General features: G+C 46.5%; 1 protein-coding gene across 2 annotated transcripts; it reads right to left on the bottom strand.

Moving 5' to 3' along the window:
* Window positions 1–653: 653 nt before the first annotated feature.
* On the bottom strand, window positions 654–18,931 carry LPXN (leupaxin). 2 transcript variants are annotated; one of them, XM_025215232.1, is made up of 11 exons: window positions 18,870–18,931; window positions 18,387–18,595; window positions 17,504–17,585; window positions 12,286–12,440; window positions 11,893–11,948; window positions 11,014–11,116; window positions 8,508–8,675; window positions 7,018–7,191; window positions 6,530–6,611; window positions 4,283–4,431; window positions 654–1,447 (listed from the first exon to the last, which is right to left on the bottom strand). In XM_025215232.1, exons 3-11 carry the CDS (start codon window positions 17,514–17,516, stop codon window positions 1,181–1,183), a joined length of 1,167 nt encoding a protein of 388 aa, XP_025071017.1. In that variant the 5' UTR covers window positions 17,517–17,585; window positions 18,387–18,595; window positions 18,870–18,931; the 3' UTR covers window positions 654–1,180. The 2 variants fall into 2 exon arrangements, with proteins under 2 accessions (XP_025071017.1, XP_006033471.1); XM_006033409.3 differs by lacking the exons at window positions 18,387–18,595; window positions 18,870–18,931 and having other exon boundaries at window positions 17,504–17,643.
* Window positions 18,932–19,412: the final 481 nt, after the last annotated feature.

Genomic DNA, 19,412 nt, shown 5'->3' with positions numbered 1-19,412 from the left:
GGTGAGCTTGGAATATGCTGACAAAACATAGTGTAGATGGTGAGATAAACACAGAGAGACCAATCAGCGATAGCCACGGATCAAGAGTCATCAGGAGTCATCAGGAGGGAAGGAGAATACAAAAGCAGAGACTTGAGAGTAACAAAGGGTCCCTCCCCATCCTCGCCCTCCTCTGCCTGGGTCCTCCTCCTCCCTGAGAGAGTCCCTGTCCCCTGGGAGGGGTCCCCAATGCCACCATGGACAGAGGGCACACCACCAGCCTGTCTCATCCACCCCACTGGAGATGGCATGTGGAACTCAGCATCCCACCTCCAGGCTGCTAACACGTTGACATCTGACACCTAAGAGAGAGCCTTAGACTGAAGCCTGCATCCTGGTCAGATGTTCCTGGACTCTGATGACAGCCCTAGAATTGGTAGCTATAGAATTGCTTGATTGTTTGTATTGTTTCTTTTCTGTTATCACTGAGTGTCATTAAATTTGCCTATTATCAAATGGAAAGGTCATGGTTGGTCTGAGGGAGGTCCCCTCCCTCCCCCTTCCTGGAACAAGGCATCTAGGTCCTAACCACCAGAGCCCACTCCATGTGCCTGGGTGTATCTCCAGAACCATTTTCAACTTATCCCTTTGAAAAGAGAGGCAAGTCAAACAGAGACAATCCTAGGAAGTTTATTTCAGTACAATATACTCATCCAGTTACAGTATACTCATCCAATAGACTCATCCAAATTACGTTTGTATGTGCCTGACAACAGGAAGGCCAGATGAACATGGGGAAAATGGAGCAGCTGAAGTCAAGGAGTGGAGATAAAAGCAGCAGAGCAGAGAGTGAAGAGGTGGGAAGCAAGCAGGCAAGGGGGTAGGAAGGAAAAAGATTGCAGTGAACTATGGAAGTTCCCTGGGAGGGGAATAATGGGACCACCCTCCCCTCAACAGTACAGGGCCAGGTCTTCAGCTGGTGTAAACTGACAAGGAATTCAATGGACCTCTGCTGATTTAAACAACTTGAGGATTGAGCCCATTGGAGATGGTTTCTCAGTTTTGATTCTGGTCTCCAGACTGATGTTCTTACAGTAGTCCCGCTCCCTGTCTTCCAGCTCCTGTCTGAGGTTGCTAGAGAGGAGTGGGAAAGCATTTCATGCATGTGAGCCCTGCAGCCTTCAAGGTGCCTGCGCTGGAGTCACAAGAAGAGCTTGCTGTAGCAGGCTTGACAGTAGGTTTTCTCTCCATGCTCCCGGAAGGTGCCCTTCTTCAGCTGCATCAGGCAGTAGGCACAGATGAAGTGCTCAGGGTGGAACTTGTGCCCCATGGCACTGATGCAACGCCCAGTAATAGGCCGTCCACAGCCATGGCACACCGTCCCTTGCCGCTGGTGGAAGTGAAGCTCACAGTATGGGCGGCCATCTAACTCAAAGAAGGAGCCCGAGGTAAAATTACTCAAACAGTCCTGGGAGAGGGGAAAGAGAATGAGAGGCTAAGGATACTGAAGGCTTGTCTATGCTTCTTTGCTTAGAGGCAAGTTGGAGGCTCACTTTCAACTACCCTGAACAGTGACAGCCACCCCCACCCATACACATCCTTGCTGCTTTGCACACAGAAAGCCCAAAAGAAGTGGGTAGACCAGAGGCAGGCAAAATATGGCCTGCGGGCCAGATACAGCACACCAGGCCATTCTCTCTGGCCTGCGGGGTGCCTAAAAAATTTAGAAAATTAATATTTATCTGCCCCTGGCTGCCTGTCAAAGATGACAGGAGCCAGGAGCAGTAGGACCCGGGGGAGCCAGCAGTAGGACCAAGCAGCTGCAGCAGCAAGGCCTGCCAGGCCACACACCCCCAGTCCCCAACCAGAAGCCTCTGCCAATCAGAGGCTTCTGGCCTGGGCCCCTGGGGCTGCTCCCTCCTCCCTCTGCCAGAAAGGGAAATTCAGATAAGGGGGTGTGGGGGGAGGAGGGAGGTGAGGGAGGGCCATGAGCGATTGCCCCAGTCTTCAGGGCTGGGCCAGGCCAGCTCCTGCTGACTCCCATGGTCACAGCCATGCAGCTGGGAATCACATGGTGCTGGAGTGCCACCACCATGGCAGGCAGGAAAGCAATGATGTGGCAGCAGGCGGTGGACAAGTGGAAGTGAGCAGGCGCACAGGAAGGTGTGTGCATAGGGGTGTGCAAAGTGGGCCCTATTTGATTCAGATTCAGCCCGAATCAGGGACAATGATTTGATTCATTGATTCAGATCACTGTCCCTGATTCGATTTTGCCAAATCTGAACTTGAAGATTCGATGCTGATTTGGAGAATCAGCAATTCAGACATATACACAGCTTTCAAAGTTTTTTCTACATACCTCAAAGTACCAGCACAACTTGCAAATGCTGTAATGCTGGGGCAGATGAAGCATCCCACAGGAGTGTGTGTGGGGGGGTCCTCCACATGCTTGGCAGCAAACCCGGAAGTGGATGATCGGTTGCAGGGGGACCCCGGGTGCTCCCCCCAGACCCAGGAGGCACCAGTTGTTGAGCCGGGGGGGAGGGCACATGCTCCCCAGTGGACCTGGAACTGCTTCTGGTCCACTTCCAGGTCTGCTGCTGAGTGCACTGGAGAGTCCCCCGCACTTCTGTGGGACACTCCATGAGCCCCAGCAATGCAGTATGTAGAAAAAACATTTAAAGCTGTGTCTATGTCCAAATCGCCGAATCTTTCCAAATCTCTCCGAATTGATTCAGAGGGTTCCGATTCAATTCAGAGAGATTAAAGGGTCCTCTGATTCAATTTGGATTTGGCGATTCGGCCACTGAATCAGGCCAGATCTCCACCAAATCGAATCAGGGACTGAAGCTTCACATAGCCCTAGCAGTGACAACTGGGTGAGAGCATGGGGCCCACGACAGTGTCCAGAGGTCAGGGCCAGTGGGGCCCAGGGTTGGCACACAGAAGCGCAGTGACAGCTGGGTGGGAGCGCAGGGCCCAGAACCAGGGCCAGCAGGGCCCAGGGTGGGTGCACAGGAGCGCAGTGACAGCTGGCCCCAGGACACCAGCATAGGCCCTGTACTCCCCACCATACACATGCACCCACACCTCCCCTAGTATTGCCATACATGCAGACCCCCACACCCCCTCACACACTTCAGCCACCCTCCTCCACAAACCCCATATCCACTCACACCCTTCCACCCCATATTCACACCCATGCTCCCTTTACCCCACAACGCCCACATCTATCCACTCTCCCACAAACCCCACATATCCTCCTCCACACCCCACATACACACACCCACAGGCCCCCACAAACCTATACCCCCCCCCTCCATGCCACCCACCTCCCAACAACATACAAGAGTAAGACTTCATTTTAAACTATTTTGCAATCACCTCTATGTACACCACACAAACACGCATAAATCAGGACAAAAATATTTTTTGAAATCAAATTAATGAATGTTGTAGATGTTCAATTTTTAGAATATAATTTGGTATTCTTCTGGTTCTGAAATGGCAAAACCCCTTGCTGAAAGGAGTACTTCTGGGGGCAAGGAGAGGGACTTCTGGTGGCAAAGGTCAGGGGTTTAGGGGGCTGGACTCAAAGTCACAAGATGGTGACCAGGAGGCAGGGCACCTGTCAAGGGGTGGGGCTACCCATGTGGCCTTTGACAGTTTGCCAAAACTCAGTAAGTGGCCCTCCAGTTGAAATAACTGCCCACCCTTGGGGTAGACAGATTCATAGAAAGGCTCCACTGGAGAGAGACAAGCAACACAAATGGAATTCTCCTATTCTTTACTGTCATTATGAGCATTAATGGTAGAAAGTGTAATGCAGAGGGATTTTTGATGAACCTCCTATGCTTCTATCTTGCTTAGTTCTAGTGAGTACTAAACCCACTGCAGGAGGAGTGGGATAGGAAGGAAGTTCATCAATGAAATTTGCAGCTTGGGGGTACCTCTAGGTGTGGGTTGGACAACTGCCCTAAGGGCACGCTAGGGGTGTTTTAATGGAGAAAGTTTAGGCTAGACAAGTGGCCTGGGATGCACTTTAGTGGCAGGATAGGCCACTATCTGAGAGGCCTTATCCATAACCAAGTCATTTAATTCACTGGGAACCATAGAAGGCCTGTTGCTTTACCAGGTGTCATACAAGGTTTGCTCCTTCTGTCCTGGTGTTTTATCGAACCAGCTTCCACATGGGAGCTAAAATCACAGCTATTAGATAACCCCATGCATAAGAAGTCTGCATCCCTTTTTTGCAGTGGAGAGAGCAGATGTCCATCCCTGACACAACTAGCTGTACACTCACCCCACACACAAAGCACTCAGGGTGCCAGACACCATGGAGGGCTGATAGGTAGTTATCCATCACAGGTCGGTCACAGCCTTTGCACTTAGGGGAGAACATGGCCAGAAAATCCTTCCGGCAGTATGGCTTCCCGTTCTTCTCATGGAAACCTGCAGAAAATGGTAGGGCAAAGAATCATGACCAAGGTCATGAATCATCATGAACTGTTTGCACTGGGATACTCTAAGATGTGAATTTCTCTCGGTCACACTCCTACTTTCCTTTTCTATCAGTCCTGTTTCCTCTGTGCAAATATACAGGAATCTCTAGTCCAGAGCGATTTTATTTTATGGCAAAGTAGCATTATGAATGTTTTTATTATTAATTTTTTGTCTCAGAAACGCTGTGGTTGTGGTTAAGTCATTGGCCTGGGACTTGAGTGATCTAGTCACAGCTGTGCCAGACTCCTCCTGTTCCTTCACACCTGGGGCTTCATGTTTTTCAATTCTCCCACCCTCATTCTTGTCTATTTGCACTGCCAGCTGTTTGGACCCAGGAGAATCTTGCACTGTTTGTGCAATGCCCAGTACACTAGGGTTCTGAGCTCAACTGGTGTCTCTAACAATAAAGGCAGGAGGTAGAAGCCCAAAACAAGTCAGACAGAAAAGCAGGAGCTCATACCTAAGCTACTGGCCAAAGAATAGAGTTGGAAAGACTTGTGATAACAGGGGACATCCTACAGGAGATGTTTGCAGGTAGAGCTTTTTGCTCTGTTGTCACATCTATAGGCAGAGCTAGGATGGTACAGAGCTGGACGCATCTTCCAAACTATTTGCCTCAAGGCATGTTAGGATGGAGACTAAACTGTGCAGAGACTTTTCATTGACCAAACCACTTCTTGTTGTTTCACCTCTTCAAAGTTAGCTAGTGCTAAGGAGAAGTCTCAAAGATGTATGTGGGGTGGGAGAATGGGGGAAATGGGTCTCTGGAGAGGTCCCACCTCAGGGCAAAAGGATGCCTGGAGGCACTACAAAATGACAAAGAAAAAATCAACCCCACCCTAACATGAGTTGGGACCTTATTTTGTTGTATGGCTGTAATTAGCAGCATGGGAACATGAGCAAGTCCCTCAGCAATGACTCTCTCAGGTACCAATTACCTGAGTATGGCTAATGATGACAGATTCTAGGCACCTGCTTAGAAAATGAGTCTCATGGTAGGGACGGGAATGTTTATGCTCTCAGCCCACAGGGGAAATCAATGAGCCCTTCTCACAAGCAGCCCAACTACCAAGCAATTAAAACACATACATGCATAGAGTTGCTCTCCAGGGATAGGGATGGGATCTAAAAGCAGAATGAAAGGTGAAATGTATGGATAGCAAATTTCTGCTTCTGTGGGCATGTAGTAGCAGTGAACAGATTATCACTAAGGTGCCTGTAGCATGTGAAAAAAGTTACATGCCAGAAATAATAGTGTAACCCAGCACTGTATAGCACGTTCTATCCATTATCCATTACTGTCCTCTTTTACAGGAAATCAGTTTTACTGACACTGTTCATAGATGTGGAAACTGGCCCATAGTAGGTGGAGCGACTTACCCACAGTCACTCCCCTCATCAAGAGCAAAGCTGGGCATAGAGTTCAGGTTTCCTGTGCTTGAACCACTACCCACAGTTCCTCCAGGCTATGCTATGATCAGAGCTCCACCCTAATAGTAGCAGTGAGAGCACTGGCTAAAAGCCAGTTCAGGTGCAAGGCACCCACCAGTCTACCCCTTGCAGGGATAGCAGTGATGCCACCCAGTGAAATGGGCTCTTGTTTCCAAAGCTGCCCCCAATTGGTGCCCCTCCTAAAAATTACAACTCAAGAATGTAACAGCAGGAGGAGGAACTATGGGAAAATTGGCAGAGCTGTGGGAGGAGCCCAGAGTTGGGATGGCAGGAGGCTATGAGTCACAGGTGAAGGGCATGGCTGAAGTGATAAGAGAGGAGGTGCAAGACTGGAACAGCAACAGGGCCTGCAGATCAGTATCAAGGAGCATCAGTGTTTCATGTTGGGATCCCAGGTCAGAAAGAGCAGGGTGCTATGGGTCAGGATGGAACAGCATCAGAAGATATTTGGTGCCTAGCCTTAAGACTGGAACATCAGCAGTGCTGTGGGTCACAACAGAGGCATAGATCTTTGTGGAAATCCCAGTTTTCCTGTGGGCATGTAACGGGGAGCAGCGTTTGGCAGGAAAACAAGGGAAATCTCCCAGGGACACACCGTCTTCACCGAACACCTTCCCACAGTGTGTACAGAAGAAGTGCTCTGGGTGCCAGGTCAGGTCCATGGCTGTCAGGACTTTCTGAAAAGAAAGAGTCAGATGGTTGTAGAGAACCTTAAGAGACAATGAACTAGCAGGGGAGGGAAAGGGGAGGAAGAGGTAAAGGACAGAGAGAACAAGCAATCTTGCAAGTTCTCCTCCTCAGAGTAAAAAAATAAATAAATAAATAAATAAAATCACAAACTCCAGCTAACTTAGCTACACAGCAAGACCTCCTGGTGTGGGGGCAATTCTGCTGACAGAAGCAGACTGCTGCAGAGCTAGCTAATGTCATTTGAGGCAGTGATCTAACTGTGCAGGTATGTACTGCACATCCACTGAAGGGCCCTGGTAGCATATCTCTCTGCTAGCACAGGTATGACAGCAATAGCTCTGTTAAACAGGCATGCACTCAGACTCAGAGGAGGGGAGGGTCAGCTCTACTTACCTCCAGGATGGGGGCTGCACAATAGGCACATCGTGGGGAGAAGAGCTGGTGGTAGTCTTTTTCACAATATGCAAGGCCACCCCGCTCATAGAAGGGTTGGGAGCCAATCTCCTTTCCACAGTGTGTGCAGGTGAAATGCTCAGGGTGCCAGGACTTTCCCAGAGCAGTGATTATCTATATGGGGACAAAGACAAGGAAGATTTTGTCAGAGGAATTTCTGCCACTAAGGTGCCCCTCTATGCCCAGTGTACCTAATAGTCTAGGCATACAAAGTTGTGACTAAAACAAGTAATAGATCTCCCCTGAGCTGAGCTGCAACAGTAGTTTATAGGAAAAGAATCTGGGGGAAGAGATCCTGTCCCATTACTGAGAAAGGGGAACCAGCACAACCCCCTTTGAACAGACTCAATAGTGAAAAGGATTTAAATAAGATGGCTACCCACCACAGGTGTAGGCAGTAATTGGCAGGCCTGGGGCAGAAGTAAATGGTCAGATGACCCAGGGAGAGGCTCAAAAGCCCAGGGCTTAGCCTAGAAGAGGCAGTCTGGTTGTAGGTGCTGCTGGAGGTAGAGTTCTAGGGGTGAGCCAGTCTGGATAAAGACTACGTGCTACAGGTGGGTGGAAGAGACCCTATATAGCTAGCAACATGAGATAAGTACTTTGTACCCTTTGCATTTGTGTTAACTGGGGTGAGAGTTAACCCCAACAGGGGAGCTTGTGCTTGGCAAGCTAAGTGTTTGAGAGTGAATGCTCATACTTTGATTTATGTTTGCACTGGAAAATTGGGTTGCTGTAAGGGGTAGACTAGAGGCCACTGGGGTGCAGCAGAGGCATTCAATTTACAACACTCTGAAGGGACTAGAGCCCTGGGATGTTGTGTGTGGGCAGCAGCCCAAATAGTTTACCACAGGGAGGGTTGTGGCATGTCAGAAGACTGGGTATCTGTCCATAAGACCAAGGAGGAATATAAACCCCGTGCCTGCAAAGGGGGCATACCTGGGGGCTGAATGGGCCAGAGTCTGCAGAAGGCTGAGCTGTAGCTGGGGTCCAAGAACCTAGAGTCCTGGTGCAGTAGACACTGGGCCATAGGACGCAGCCAGAGTAAAAGTGAGCTAAGGCCGAGAAGGGCCTGAGTTTGGACAGGAATCCACCCCAAACCTTATGCCTCCTGGGGAAGCCTCTCTATGAACCTATAACATCAAGTCATAGCAGGAAAGATAACCATGAGAGGACCAGACCCAGAGAGACCAGAAATGAGGGTGAGGAGGTTGGAGCCTGGCGGCAAACTGGGATGGGGACCTTGGTAGCATCAGCCTGGAACCACCGATGTTACAGCAGGGCACAGGAGAAACCCTCTGCCTAACACAACAAATTTCTCAGCTCTGCAGTACCAGGATTAGAAGTAAGGAGCCATCTCTGGTGAAACCAGGGTTTGCCTTAGCACACCTACAGATGGTTGCAGGATGGCCACTCCACCCCATGCATCTCACCTTTCCAGCAATGACCTTGTGGCAGGAAGCGCACTCGCCTTTAGATACAGCATTGATGCCCAGGTCCTGGAGCTCTTGTGTTAGGTCCCCCAACATGCTGTCCAATGTGCTGCTGTGGCTTGGTTCCACTGATGGTGGCCCCCCAACATGTTCCGTCCCTGCCAAGAACTCCAAGAAAGGGAGAAATGGGACTGTAGGTATCACTCTCTCACCCTGCCTCTTTTTCTTCTCGCCCCATTCGCCTCTCCTAGGATGTTGATTCTCCAGGAAAAGTGTAAGAGATATGGCCCACAGCTGGATCCAACCTGTGAAGCATCTATCTGGCTCTTCTGGGTCACCCTAGGTTGGGGAGCATGGCCTGCTAGCATAATTCAGGGCACTTTAGCCTGGTCACTGGTGGCTTGTTTGACTTGCTGCCACCTCTGGACTATCACTATGAACTCAGACCCTCTCCCAGGATCCCTCGCCACTACAGCTGCTGCTGCCTTCAGATCCCTCACCACCTCCAGACCTGCCCCTGCTGCCAGACCTGCCATAGTGGCACTGGACATAGTAGCCAATCCTGTGCCCAGGCTGCATCCAGCCCACAAAGAGTACTATGTGAATTTGACCCCCATGTTGTAGGAGATGGGGCATCATCAACAGGATGTCCTACTCTCTCCTAGGAGGTTCCATAGAGTTTATAGAGGGACCATTAGATTATCTAGTCAGATCACCTGTATATCACAGACCAGTACATTTTGCCCATACACCCTTGTATTAAGTCCAGTGATTTATTTTTTTTTAGGTAAACAAAAGCATTTCAATCTGCAGGAATCATGTTATAATATGTTAAGAAAATGTAATATGGTGCATGTAATAGGTCATGGTATGTTTGATAATGTTTGATACAAAAGCATGGACCAAACTTCCAGAAAGTGATAGCTTAAGCGAAGGAAAAGAAAGAACTAATATGCTAATGTAGGAGAAATGTGATAGACCAGAGAAAGAAAGGTGGTATGACAACTTGCTTAGCTCCGGTTAAGTCTGGAGACCCCATCAAAAATAACAACAAAAAGGTAAATCAATTAGGTAGAAAAAATGTTAGATTTGGGGCAAAATAAGATGGGGTATGTAGGCATGCACCTCAAAATAGACTTTTCATTACATTGTTTTAAGGAGATTAAAACAGAGCAAGAGAGACTTTGTTAATGCCAGCTGGATCTGCTGGAGACTGTTAGAATGTCGTATTTGCTATCCCAATTGTAAATATTCTGATCAAATGAATGAAAATGTAACTATTGTGTGGGTATGTATATTAATATGATGTAGCATTGCCATCTAATATATAGCCGGTATTTGCTATAGCATTTAAAACAACACTGTATTACTGCTAATGGCCTTTGAATTGGATAAAGGAATTTTAGCTAAATTACTGATGTGGTCAATCTAATTCCAGTACAGTCCTTAGGATAATAAACTGAGTGGTAAAGGCAGAGAACAGAAGAGAATAAGGCATGACTAAAGCCCCAAATCCTGTAATTAGGCAGGGAACAGGCAGGGAACTGATTAGGTGACAGACACCTAGATGAGCCCAGAATGCAGTCCATGCTCTGAGCCACAGGTATCAAATATACAACCTGCAAGCCGCACCACCCTGCAGAGGTGGATCCTCCAGTACTTAGGGCTTCTTGCAGTCTGGAAGACTTCCCTCCAGATCCAGTCCATGGGGCTGGAACTTTGGTGGTGGCTCATGCAGTGATGGTATTAATCCCTGCAGCTGTCAGAGCTGCTGTATTGGTAAAACCAGCATCCAGGAGGGTTAACACTGCTGTCACTCACCCTAACACTGGATTTCTCTTTTGGTGTCCCCATTGGGAATGCAAGTCTGCAGTGTCAGGGCAAGTAGAAGTGGCATTAATTCACTGGGTGCTGGCTGCCATGGGGGTTAATGCCACTCTTGCTCACACCACCTCCAAATTTCTGGGTTGAGATCCCCATTGGGGGTCCAATTCTGTGGCAGTGGGGCAAGCTGTGCTGGTGTTAACCCCCAGGGCTGCCAGCACCCAAGAGGTTAATGCAGCCATTGCTCACCTTGCTGCTGAAGTTGGTTCACTCAGCCTGCACAAAGCCCTGCAAGCTGGGTCCATCCCATGAGCCAAATGAACTTAACATCCCTGCTCTAAGCCACGGAGACAGACAGACAGTAATCTTTGCGGGGGGTTCCTCTATCAGACCTGAAAGGAAATGTATTTCTGTTCTAAAAATCAGCATATGAGCAAGGCACTCTGGCCAAAAATCTAGAATGAGGATTCTCTGAACCACCTCAGAGCACTGGACCACTATGTACAGCATCTTGTCTCTAGCCCTACAACCCCTGACGTACAGCAGGGGCAATGAGGTGGCCACCCAAGGTACATTGCCTGAGAAGAGCCAAACCTTGCACTACAGCCTAAGATTTGCAAAGAGGCACCTCCATTTTTTTTCAGAAGCAAGGATGGCTGTGGATTGAGTGTCTAGGACTCACCTTGGTCTGCATCTGGCCCAAGTGGGCTAAGAGGTCATCAAGCTGTTGAGCAGCTGCTGTGGGAGGAGGTGAAGAAATCAGTGGCTGTGGAGTTGGAACTTCACTGCAGGAGGAAGAGAGAAATTCACATCAAAGAGGAATGGCATGTCTTCAGCCCCACCAAAAATCCCCTTAGCCCAGCTATAAGACTCTCCTCTCTGCCATCAAACCCCAAGAGCATCAGGATATCTGTTGGTGGCATGGGGTCCACCCTGTGTGCTAGGAAAGGACCAAAGTGCAAAGGACATCTCTTAAGGGTCCCTATATTCACAGGTTCAGTCACTGTATGACCCCAGAACAGACACTAATTGTTCTTGCTGGAGAGGTGTTAACTATGAGGATCACAGAAAGCTTCCTGCAATGCGAATGGGGAAGGGCCCACTAGAGAAAATCTATGCCCACACACCCTTCTTCCTTGACATGTACTTCTAGGTTGAACAATCAACTCTGCTGCTAGTTCTGATTTACATCTGGGGCTTGGAAGTGGATGGCAGAGCAGGTAGGAATGCATCTGGGGAGAAACCTAGAGGAGTGGATTTTGAAGAAGGCTCTCAGAAATAACCAGGCAGAGCAATGACTGAAGTGTGGCTTCATAGTGGTAAGATGGGATGGCAGAGTTAGAGTTGGGTGCTGGGTTATAACAAGAAATAAGTAGAAGGAACAGCAGAGACAAGTGACTGAATGGCTAGTGTGGACAGTCCCATACAAATTGGCTCTATAGAGAGCCACAACCTTATATTTTAATGAAGAGATGTTGGGGGAGCAAGAGTTGGTGGAAAATAAGGATTAGAAACTAGGGATGGACCACAAAAAGCTTTCCCTTTGTGGTACAGCATTTACCTGTAGACATTCTCTGGACCTGCTTGTTGGTGCTGAGTACTTAATGCCAGCTGTACCTGCAAGCACAAAGAGCTGGTGCTGGAATAAAGAATAATCCATTGAACCACATTCCATGCAGGGCACCCTTTTCCCAGACCCACCTCACTACACAGCTGAATGTGGCTAATTAAAGAAAACTAACAATTCACTGCTCTTTTGAGAAGTTCCCTCAGTTCCAGGTGGTACCCTGGGCTGCTTCTCCTAGGTTAGATGCAAGAGAAAAAGAAGGGGACAGTAGCTTCCTGGGGACATGCACTAAACTTGCCTGGGACAAATCTCCATGTACTAGAACTCCCATGTAAAGGTGGATTTCTGTTGGGGCCTTCCCATGTGATCAGGCACCGATTGGAATACCTTGTGGGTCCCAGAAGTGCTGAGTGTCTGGTTCAGGTTACCACCAATCTCTGGCGCTGCTGTTGCTGCTGTCTGCCCACTGGAACACTGTGCCAGAAGAAGGTTGTCCTCTTTCGGGTTGCTAGGGCTTTGTTCTAGTTCTGCTAGTAAAGCATCTGATAAAAAAAACCCAACCGAGATAATTCAATCATATAGCCTGACCCCCCTACCTACAATTTCCACAGCTAGCATCTAACTCCCCCTACCCCAAGCCTGTTCCTGCACTTGCTGTTCTCAGGGTTTCTCAGCCCTTCAGCATAAAGGAGAATACATCCAGCTCCCTTACTCCACACACCCAGCTCTGCTCCTTATTCTAGTTGAGCAGCTGTTTTACTTAATCATACTGAAGGTACCATTTCCCACTGACCTCTGCCACTGCAAGCTCCGCTAATACCGCTCTATCTTATTGGGGGAGTGCAGAGATGTGCTACCTCCTTCTCTTTCTGCCCCCTCCCCTGGTGCCCTTAGTCCTGCTTTCCTAACATGGTGTCTCTGTCCATCCTCTCTTCCCCACAGATGGCAAATAAGAAAATATGCATCCCAGTCATACATGATGAAGGTGCCATTCCTTCCTACTGGCCAAACCAGTGACCTGGGAGCCATGTTTTCTTTCATTCCACATGTTCAAAATCTCTCTATCTTTTTCCCCATTATATTTGCATGTTCAGGCCTCTCCTTTCCATCCTGAAGTGGTCATCATAATCTGCCTTGGGTAACTTCTAGCACACATACCTCCTGGATAATCTGTTCGTTCTGAGGCCCACCCCCATGCCCAAATATGTTACTTAGCAGGCCCAACCAGCTTGGCATCTGCAAATGTTTCCTTTAGGAAACTGAGAACAGTAAAAGATTGGCCAGAAGTGAACAGTGAGACCATCTCATCAAACACTTTGCTGTAACATGGGCCACAGAATTTCACTTAGTGTATCAAGTCAAGAACTCCTGGAGGAGTAACATGGAAGCGACTTCTTCTGAACAAAATGCATGGTTCGCTTGCCAAATGATGCACAGCACTCCAAGAAACTGATTTCACATAACACAGCCATATATACACACTGTTTTACCTGTGCATACAATCCTCTTAAGCCGCTGGGCAGGAATGACTTAGCTCTAATATCCCCCCCTTCTAGGGAACTGGTTTTTGGCCTGCGCTTGTACAAGTGATGAGGAGACTGTGTACAAGTGATGAAGATCCTGCTTTGTGTGGCTTAATTGCATCACGCTTTACACACACGAGTTTTGTGACTCTTAAACTAATTCTCATAGTGACAAACTAGACCATATCCTGATGTAGTTTGGTTTGAGGTGCTCAAACTTGTGACAGTTAGGCCTGTGCAAATAGGGAACTATTTGATTTGGATTTGGCCGATTCAGATGCCAGAGATTCGATATGGAGATCCAAATTGTTATTCCAATTCGATTTGGCCAAATTGCTTCAGAAGGCTCGGAGCCGTTTTGGAGGTTCAGCCATAGAGTAGGTGTTAGGTGCAGGCGTTTCTGGGAAATTGCACCTGAAAGTTCTGAAAGCAAAACTCATGTCACGTGTGTGTGTTAAGTCACAGCAGAAACCCCTGCACCTATCACCTTTAAATTTGGCACGTGTCATGCTCTCAGCAGAGACTACTGTCCTTGCAAGGTTCATCTGAATCAGCCAAAAGACAACAAAGTTATAGCTATTTCATTGATTCCCCATTATACCCTATGGCCGAATCTCCGAATTGCCAAATCTTTTCCGAATCGATTCGGAAGCTCCAAACTGATTTGGAAAGCCTAAAGCTTCCAGCAATTCAATTTGGATTTGTAGATTCGGCCTCCGAATCATCCAAATCATCTCTGAATCCAAATTGCGATCCAAAGCTTTGCACAGCTCTAGTGATGATGCAGCCATAAGTTAGTCACATCTACATGGTAATTCATTGATTGGTGTGTAGTGATCCCTTTGTCCCCTGGGTGTCACTATGATTTTTGTGTAGTGAGCCCCCTTTTCCACCAGATGTCACTACAATTTGCAGGTAGCTGCAGGTAATTTGCAGTGTACAGGAAGTCCTTGACTTACAACATTTCAAGTAACTACGTTTTGCACTTACAACATTTATAAATCGACACCCTATTTCAGCTTTCTGACATCATTTTTGACTTTACAACTCTTGATCCGATGCCATGCCACGCCAGTGAACAAGTTCACTGCATCACCCATCTCCCTGGAGAACAACTGTCTAAACTTCCTTGGACGCTTTCTTTAAGAAAGCAGACAAGACTCCAGAAAATCCTGCAGCCAAGACTCCTGAGAAGGCTTCAAAAAGTCCAGCAAAGTCACCTCAAAGAAATAGTTCCAAATCAATATGATTGCTATTTACAATATAAATATGTTACTGTAGCTATATTACTCATCTAAAATTAATTGAGTACAAAATTCTGGGTTATTTTTGGTGAAAATAGGGTATCGGGCCTTGGTTCAGGAACCAATCCCCCATTTATAACATTGTTTCCTATGGGAAAATCGGTTCTGAGTTACAACATTTCGACTTAAGACACAATTTTCAGGAACCAATTGTGTCATAGTCCAAGGACTGTCTATAATTTGCAGATATTTGTGTGTAATGAATGTTTTAGCACTCCAGGTATAACTGCAGAGTCTGACATGAATCAATCTTCTTCTGAACTTTTTTCTTACCTCATTAAAGAAATTTTGCAAAAAAAACATTTTGTTTTTATCAACTCCTATTTCACTATACTGACATCTGGGTGTCCCAGGGTGTGCTGGGGGTGTTAAACAACTCATAGGACTTTAATGGGTCCTCAATGTTCCATTGTTGCTTGGACGTCCAGGAGCACAGTAGCAACCAGTAAAATTGCATGCACACATGCATGCATGCACATGTGTGCATGCGCGCACACACACACACACACACACACACACACCCCTCCCCCCCATACTTAACTAGAAATAGTAAAATTAAAAATAAGGATGTGAGAATAAGAATTTTTTTTTTAAATATCACAAAAAAAAAGTGTTTTTAAAATATGCATAAAAACTAATGAAGGTACATCTCAGTGTGCTGTGAACGACAGGTGCCCCCTGGTTTAATTTAACAAGAAGAGATCAGCAGGTAGATTGTTGGGTGGATTGTTACGTGGCGCTTCCTGCAGTAATTTACTGTGAATAGCACATGAGGCATTTCATAAGATTTTTGGGTTATCACATGTACACAGTGACGGAATAAATTAAAGCCCACCATGTCAATTTAGGGGGCATAGAATGATACCCTGAAGAATAAATCCCTGTCACAGGTTTCAGTCCCTAGCTCTAGACTGGAGGTTTCAGTCCCTAGCTCTAGACTGCAGGTGCCAACAACTTCCTCCTCCTCTCAGATGGGCTGATCTTTTATCAGATCTTTGTCTTTTGATTTCCTGCTTCTCAGCCTTAGCAAAAAAGCAGGTCACCAGGGCTGGTGGTGAGAAGCTGCTCCTTCACAGCTAGAAACTGCGCTAGTACATCTGAAAAAGATGCTGTTTATCTAGGCCACTCTTTACCTTTCCTGCCTAGTTTCTGCAACAATCTTGTTTGATCTAACTGCATAGTCAGGCAGTGTAATGCTGTACAGATATGCTGAAGGACATATGATAGTTATAAGAAGATAACACGAGTCTTTCTCAGTTCTCTACACTTGCTTCTCCACACTATTCCAGTCCACACACAGGTAATTGTTTCCCAGGCTAGTTAGCCTAACCATATATCACTATTCCCCCCTTGAGTTCTTCCACTGGCATCATCTTTTAAGCTTTAGCTTCTCAGCCTCATCTTTAACGGTCTTTATCCACTCCCCTCACTGCATCAGCATTGCCCATTCTACTCCACCAGCGATGCCAACTGCATTAGCCCATTTGCGTGTTTCTCCCACTTCCTGCTGTCCTTTCTGATTGACCGGCCTCCTCTGAATGGATCCATAAAGCCAATACACTTTCCTCCTTTAAATACCTCCTTATAACCCACTTCATAGAAAGGACTCTTTTGACCATCTGGTGCCTGAGCAACCTGTTTATTAAAAAGAGTGCTAAAATTTCCCTACCTTGCAGGGATTGGGTGAGGATCAGAAGTATAACTAGAAATTTTGGTACCCTGGGCAGAGCATCAGAGCTGTTGAGTCAATCAAGCCAGTCTTCCTAACCTGTGCTCCTCTGGAAGATAGTAACTGCTACAGTGGAGCAGATCCAAGGGCTGCCTGGTCTAGTATCCTGTCTCTTACTGCAGCTAGCTTTAGGCTGCTTCAGAAGAAAGGGTAGGACAACTCCTAGCTCCTATATTACTCCACTAGTATGCATATGGGATAAGTGCATATTTACCTAATGATGAAACAAAATGCCAGCGCCAATTTATTTTTCCTGGTGCTTACATTGTAACAAACTGCATCTATCTGTGTATCAGTTATGAGCATGAACCATGTGAATGCCCAGAACTCTTTGGCCCCTCTGTCTACTTTACAGTGTGACTGTATTCCACTTAATTGAATAACTGGTGAATCTGCAAAAGCCACCAATTTTAAGGCTTCAGAAGTGGCCTTGAACTGGCTGGGCCCAGTCAATTTCAAGGCTGCTATCAGAGGCATAAAATATTCTGAAAAACATGGTGAAGAGGTGCACTGCCTGCAGGATGTCCCTGGAATTAACAAGTATTAATTATATTGATTTAGGTTAAATGCACACTCAAGGTCAGTGAATAGCCTTTGTCCGTCCTGAGGTAATACACTTGTACAGGGAACACTGTAGTTCAGGATAACCACAAACCCTGAAATACAAGGTTTACTATCCTCTTTCACAATTTTTAGCATGGCTATAAAAAAAATCATTCAGTTCCCCATAGAAATGTCCATTCCCTCTTTTGAATCTTCCTAATTTCTTAGTCTCACCAAAAGTCTGGGTCCGTTCCCTCTGCAGGCTAACAACACAGCGGGGAGGGAAAGCATTTTGTTTTATTACTTTTGAACTTGCACTTTTTAATTTCACTCAATGTCCTCATAACACAGGGAACAGAAACCCCCTCTCCAGAAGCTCTGCCCCAGTACACCCACCCTTCCACCTCAGCACTAGTTCTATCCCTATGCTAGCATAAAACAACATGCTCAGGGCCTTGATTCAAATGTCCATTCCTTGCTCTTCAATCAGAGAGCAGCTCGCTTACCCAAGTCATCCATCTCCAGCTGCCACGGAGCCTTCTATCCCTCTTGCTCTGGATTACGCCAAGGTGCTGCTGGATAACAACACTGTAGAGAAAACAAGTGAGACAGCGACTGAGCGGAAGAATTGGTTGAACAGGCTTTCTGTTCCTCTCTTTTCAAAGCTGCACTTCCTTTCTTTGCAAGGTCAGGGACTTTTTTTGGTGGTCATACGTTACACAAAGCACGAGGCATTTAGACCACAGAAAAGGCAAGCAGGAAGGAGAGTCTTACCAGTCTGGTGCAAATGTAGTCAAGGCTCTATCTTCTGTGTGATCAGGGCATGATGCTGGCCTTGAACCAGCAAGAGCAGTTGTGACCATCAATGCCTCAGATCTAGTGTCAGGCTCTCTCACAACTCAGGACATAAGTCTGCAATCTGATAAAGGTCCAGGACATAATAGAGCCACTAACGTACGATCGGGACACCCCATGGTTCAAACATCACATGCCCAAGTCATCGACAGTTGAGCACATTAAACTCTGAGGCCCACTGTTGTTTCATTCCAGTCTGGACTACTGAGTTCCTTTCCCCTGTGAGTCCAATTCCTGAAATAACCTGAGAGTCTGATTAAGTTCCCTGTCAGGCAGAGAACAGAGATTTTCTAGGGGAAAATAAGCTAACCTATAAGAACGTACAATAACTAGACATTTCCTAAAGGGAAAGACAAGGTAGGAAAGAATGGTGTTCAAAGCAGAAATGTGCACTTCCATCAAAAATCACTCTACACAACAGAGATCAGACTTATGTCCAGGGAGCTGCTCTAACCACATCCTCTGCAACTGAGCTGCAAAGGTAAAGAGTTAGGTAGGGAAGTTAGCTAGGCCCTAAACCATGCAATTACTTACTTGTGTATTATTGTTGGGTGATCCAGGCACCATTGTTGCAGTAAATGTGGCTGTAGTCCCAAATATCCTCTAACAGGTTCAGGTTGCCTCATCAGTTCTGCCTCCAGCTTCGCCTTTTCAGACAGCACTCTTCTCACATATGTCACCCTTCTGCCTACCTATTTTTACCTGTTGTTCTTTCACAAAAATATGCTGGTGCATGGGTGGATCTAGGATTTTGAAAAGGGGGGGTGCAGATGGTGTATTGCATTATCGCATAGAACACAACAGACAATTTTCTCCAGTTAAAAAGAAACTAGAAGCTTCACTAATATGTAGGGGCCTAAAGCTGTATTATTAAATTTAAGACTGAAGCAAAAAGAATTATTAGAATGAGCATTCATTTGCTATATCACATATTATACATAAAAACACCACAAACTAGGCAAAAATAATCCAAATATGTTGTTTCATTAGTCCTGAAGACATTATAGCTAAATGTACCTTTGTTTTTCAGATTCATAAAACAAAATCAAGCCTTCTCAAGCATCTGTACACTGCTTCCAATGCTTATTTAAAGTGAGTTCCACCCTTGAGTTAATGTTTACCTGAGTTAATATTTCCACACCTGAGTTAATGTTTTAGCTAGAGATAAAAAACAGCCTGCAGGACTGTGAAATTTGAAGCTATGTTACTAGGAGCAGCTGACAGACAGCAGCTCTGCAGAAGTAAGGATAGCTGGAGCAATGACACTATTAAAGACCAATTAAAATGAAAGAGGGTCATTAGCACCTGTAGAATGAAAAGCTTAGAAAGAATCAAGAAAATTCCAAAGAGTCATTAGGGGCACAGACAATAACATTTGTTGCCTGATCAACCCTCTGAAAGCACTTTACAGCCATGTCATAATACACATGCATGGCTGCAGAACACTTTAAAAGTAGCTGATAGCATGGCAAATTAACCCTCATCAAATGGGGGATCAAATGAAGGCACTCCACTTTGGAGCATCTTAGGGAAGTCTGTTCCCTAGGGTCAATCTGTTGT

This window comes from Alligator sinensis, unplaced genomic scaffold, assembly GCF_000455745.1.
Source record: "Alligator sinensis unplaced genomic scaffold, ASM45574v1 scaffold998_1, whole genome shotgun sequence".
In the NCBI taxonomy this organism is placed as follows: Eukaryota; Metazoa; Chordata; order Crocodylia; family Alligatoridae; genus Alligator; species Alligator sinensis.
Note: the sequence above shows the minus strand (reverse complement) of the source record. Positions and strands in the feature narration are given on the sequence as shown.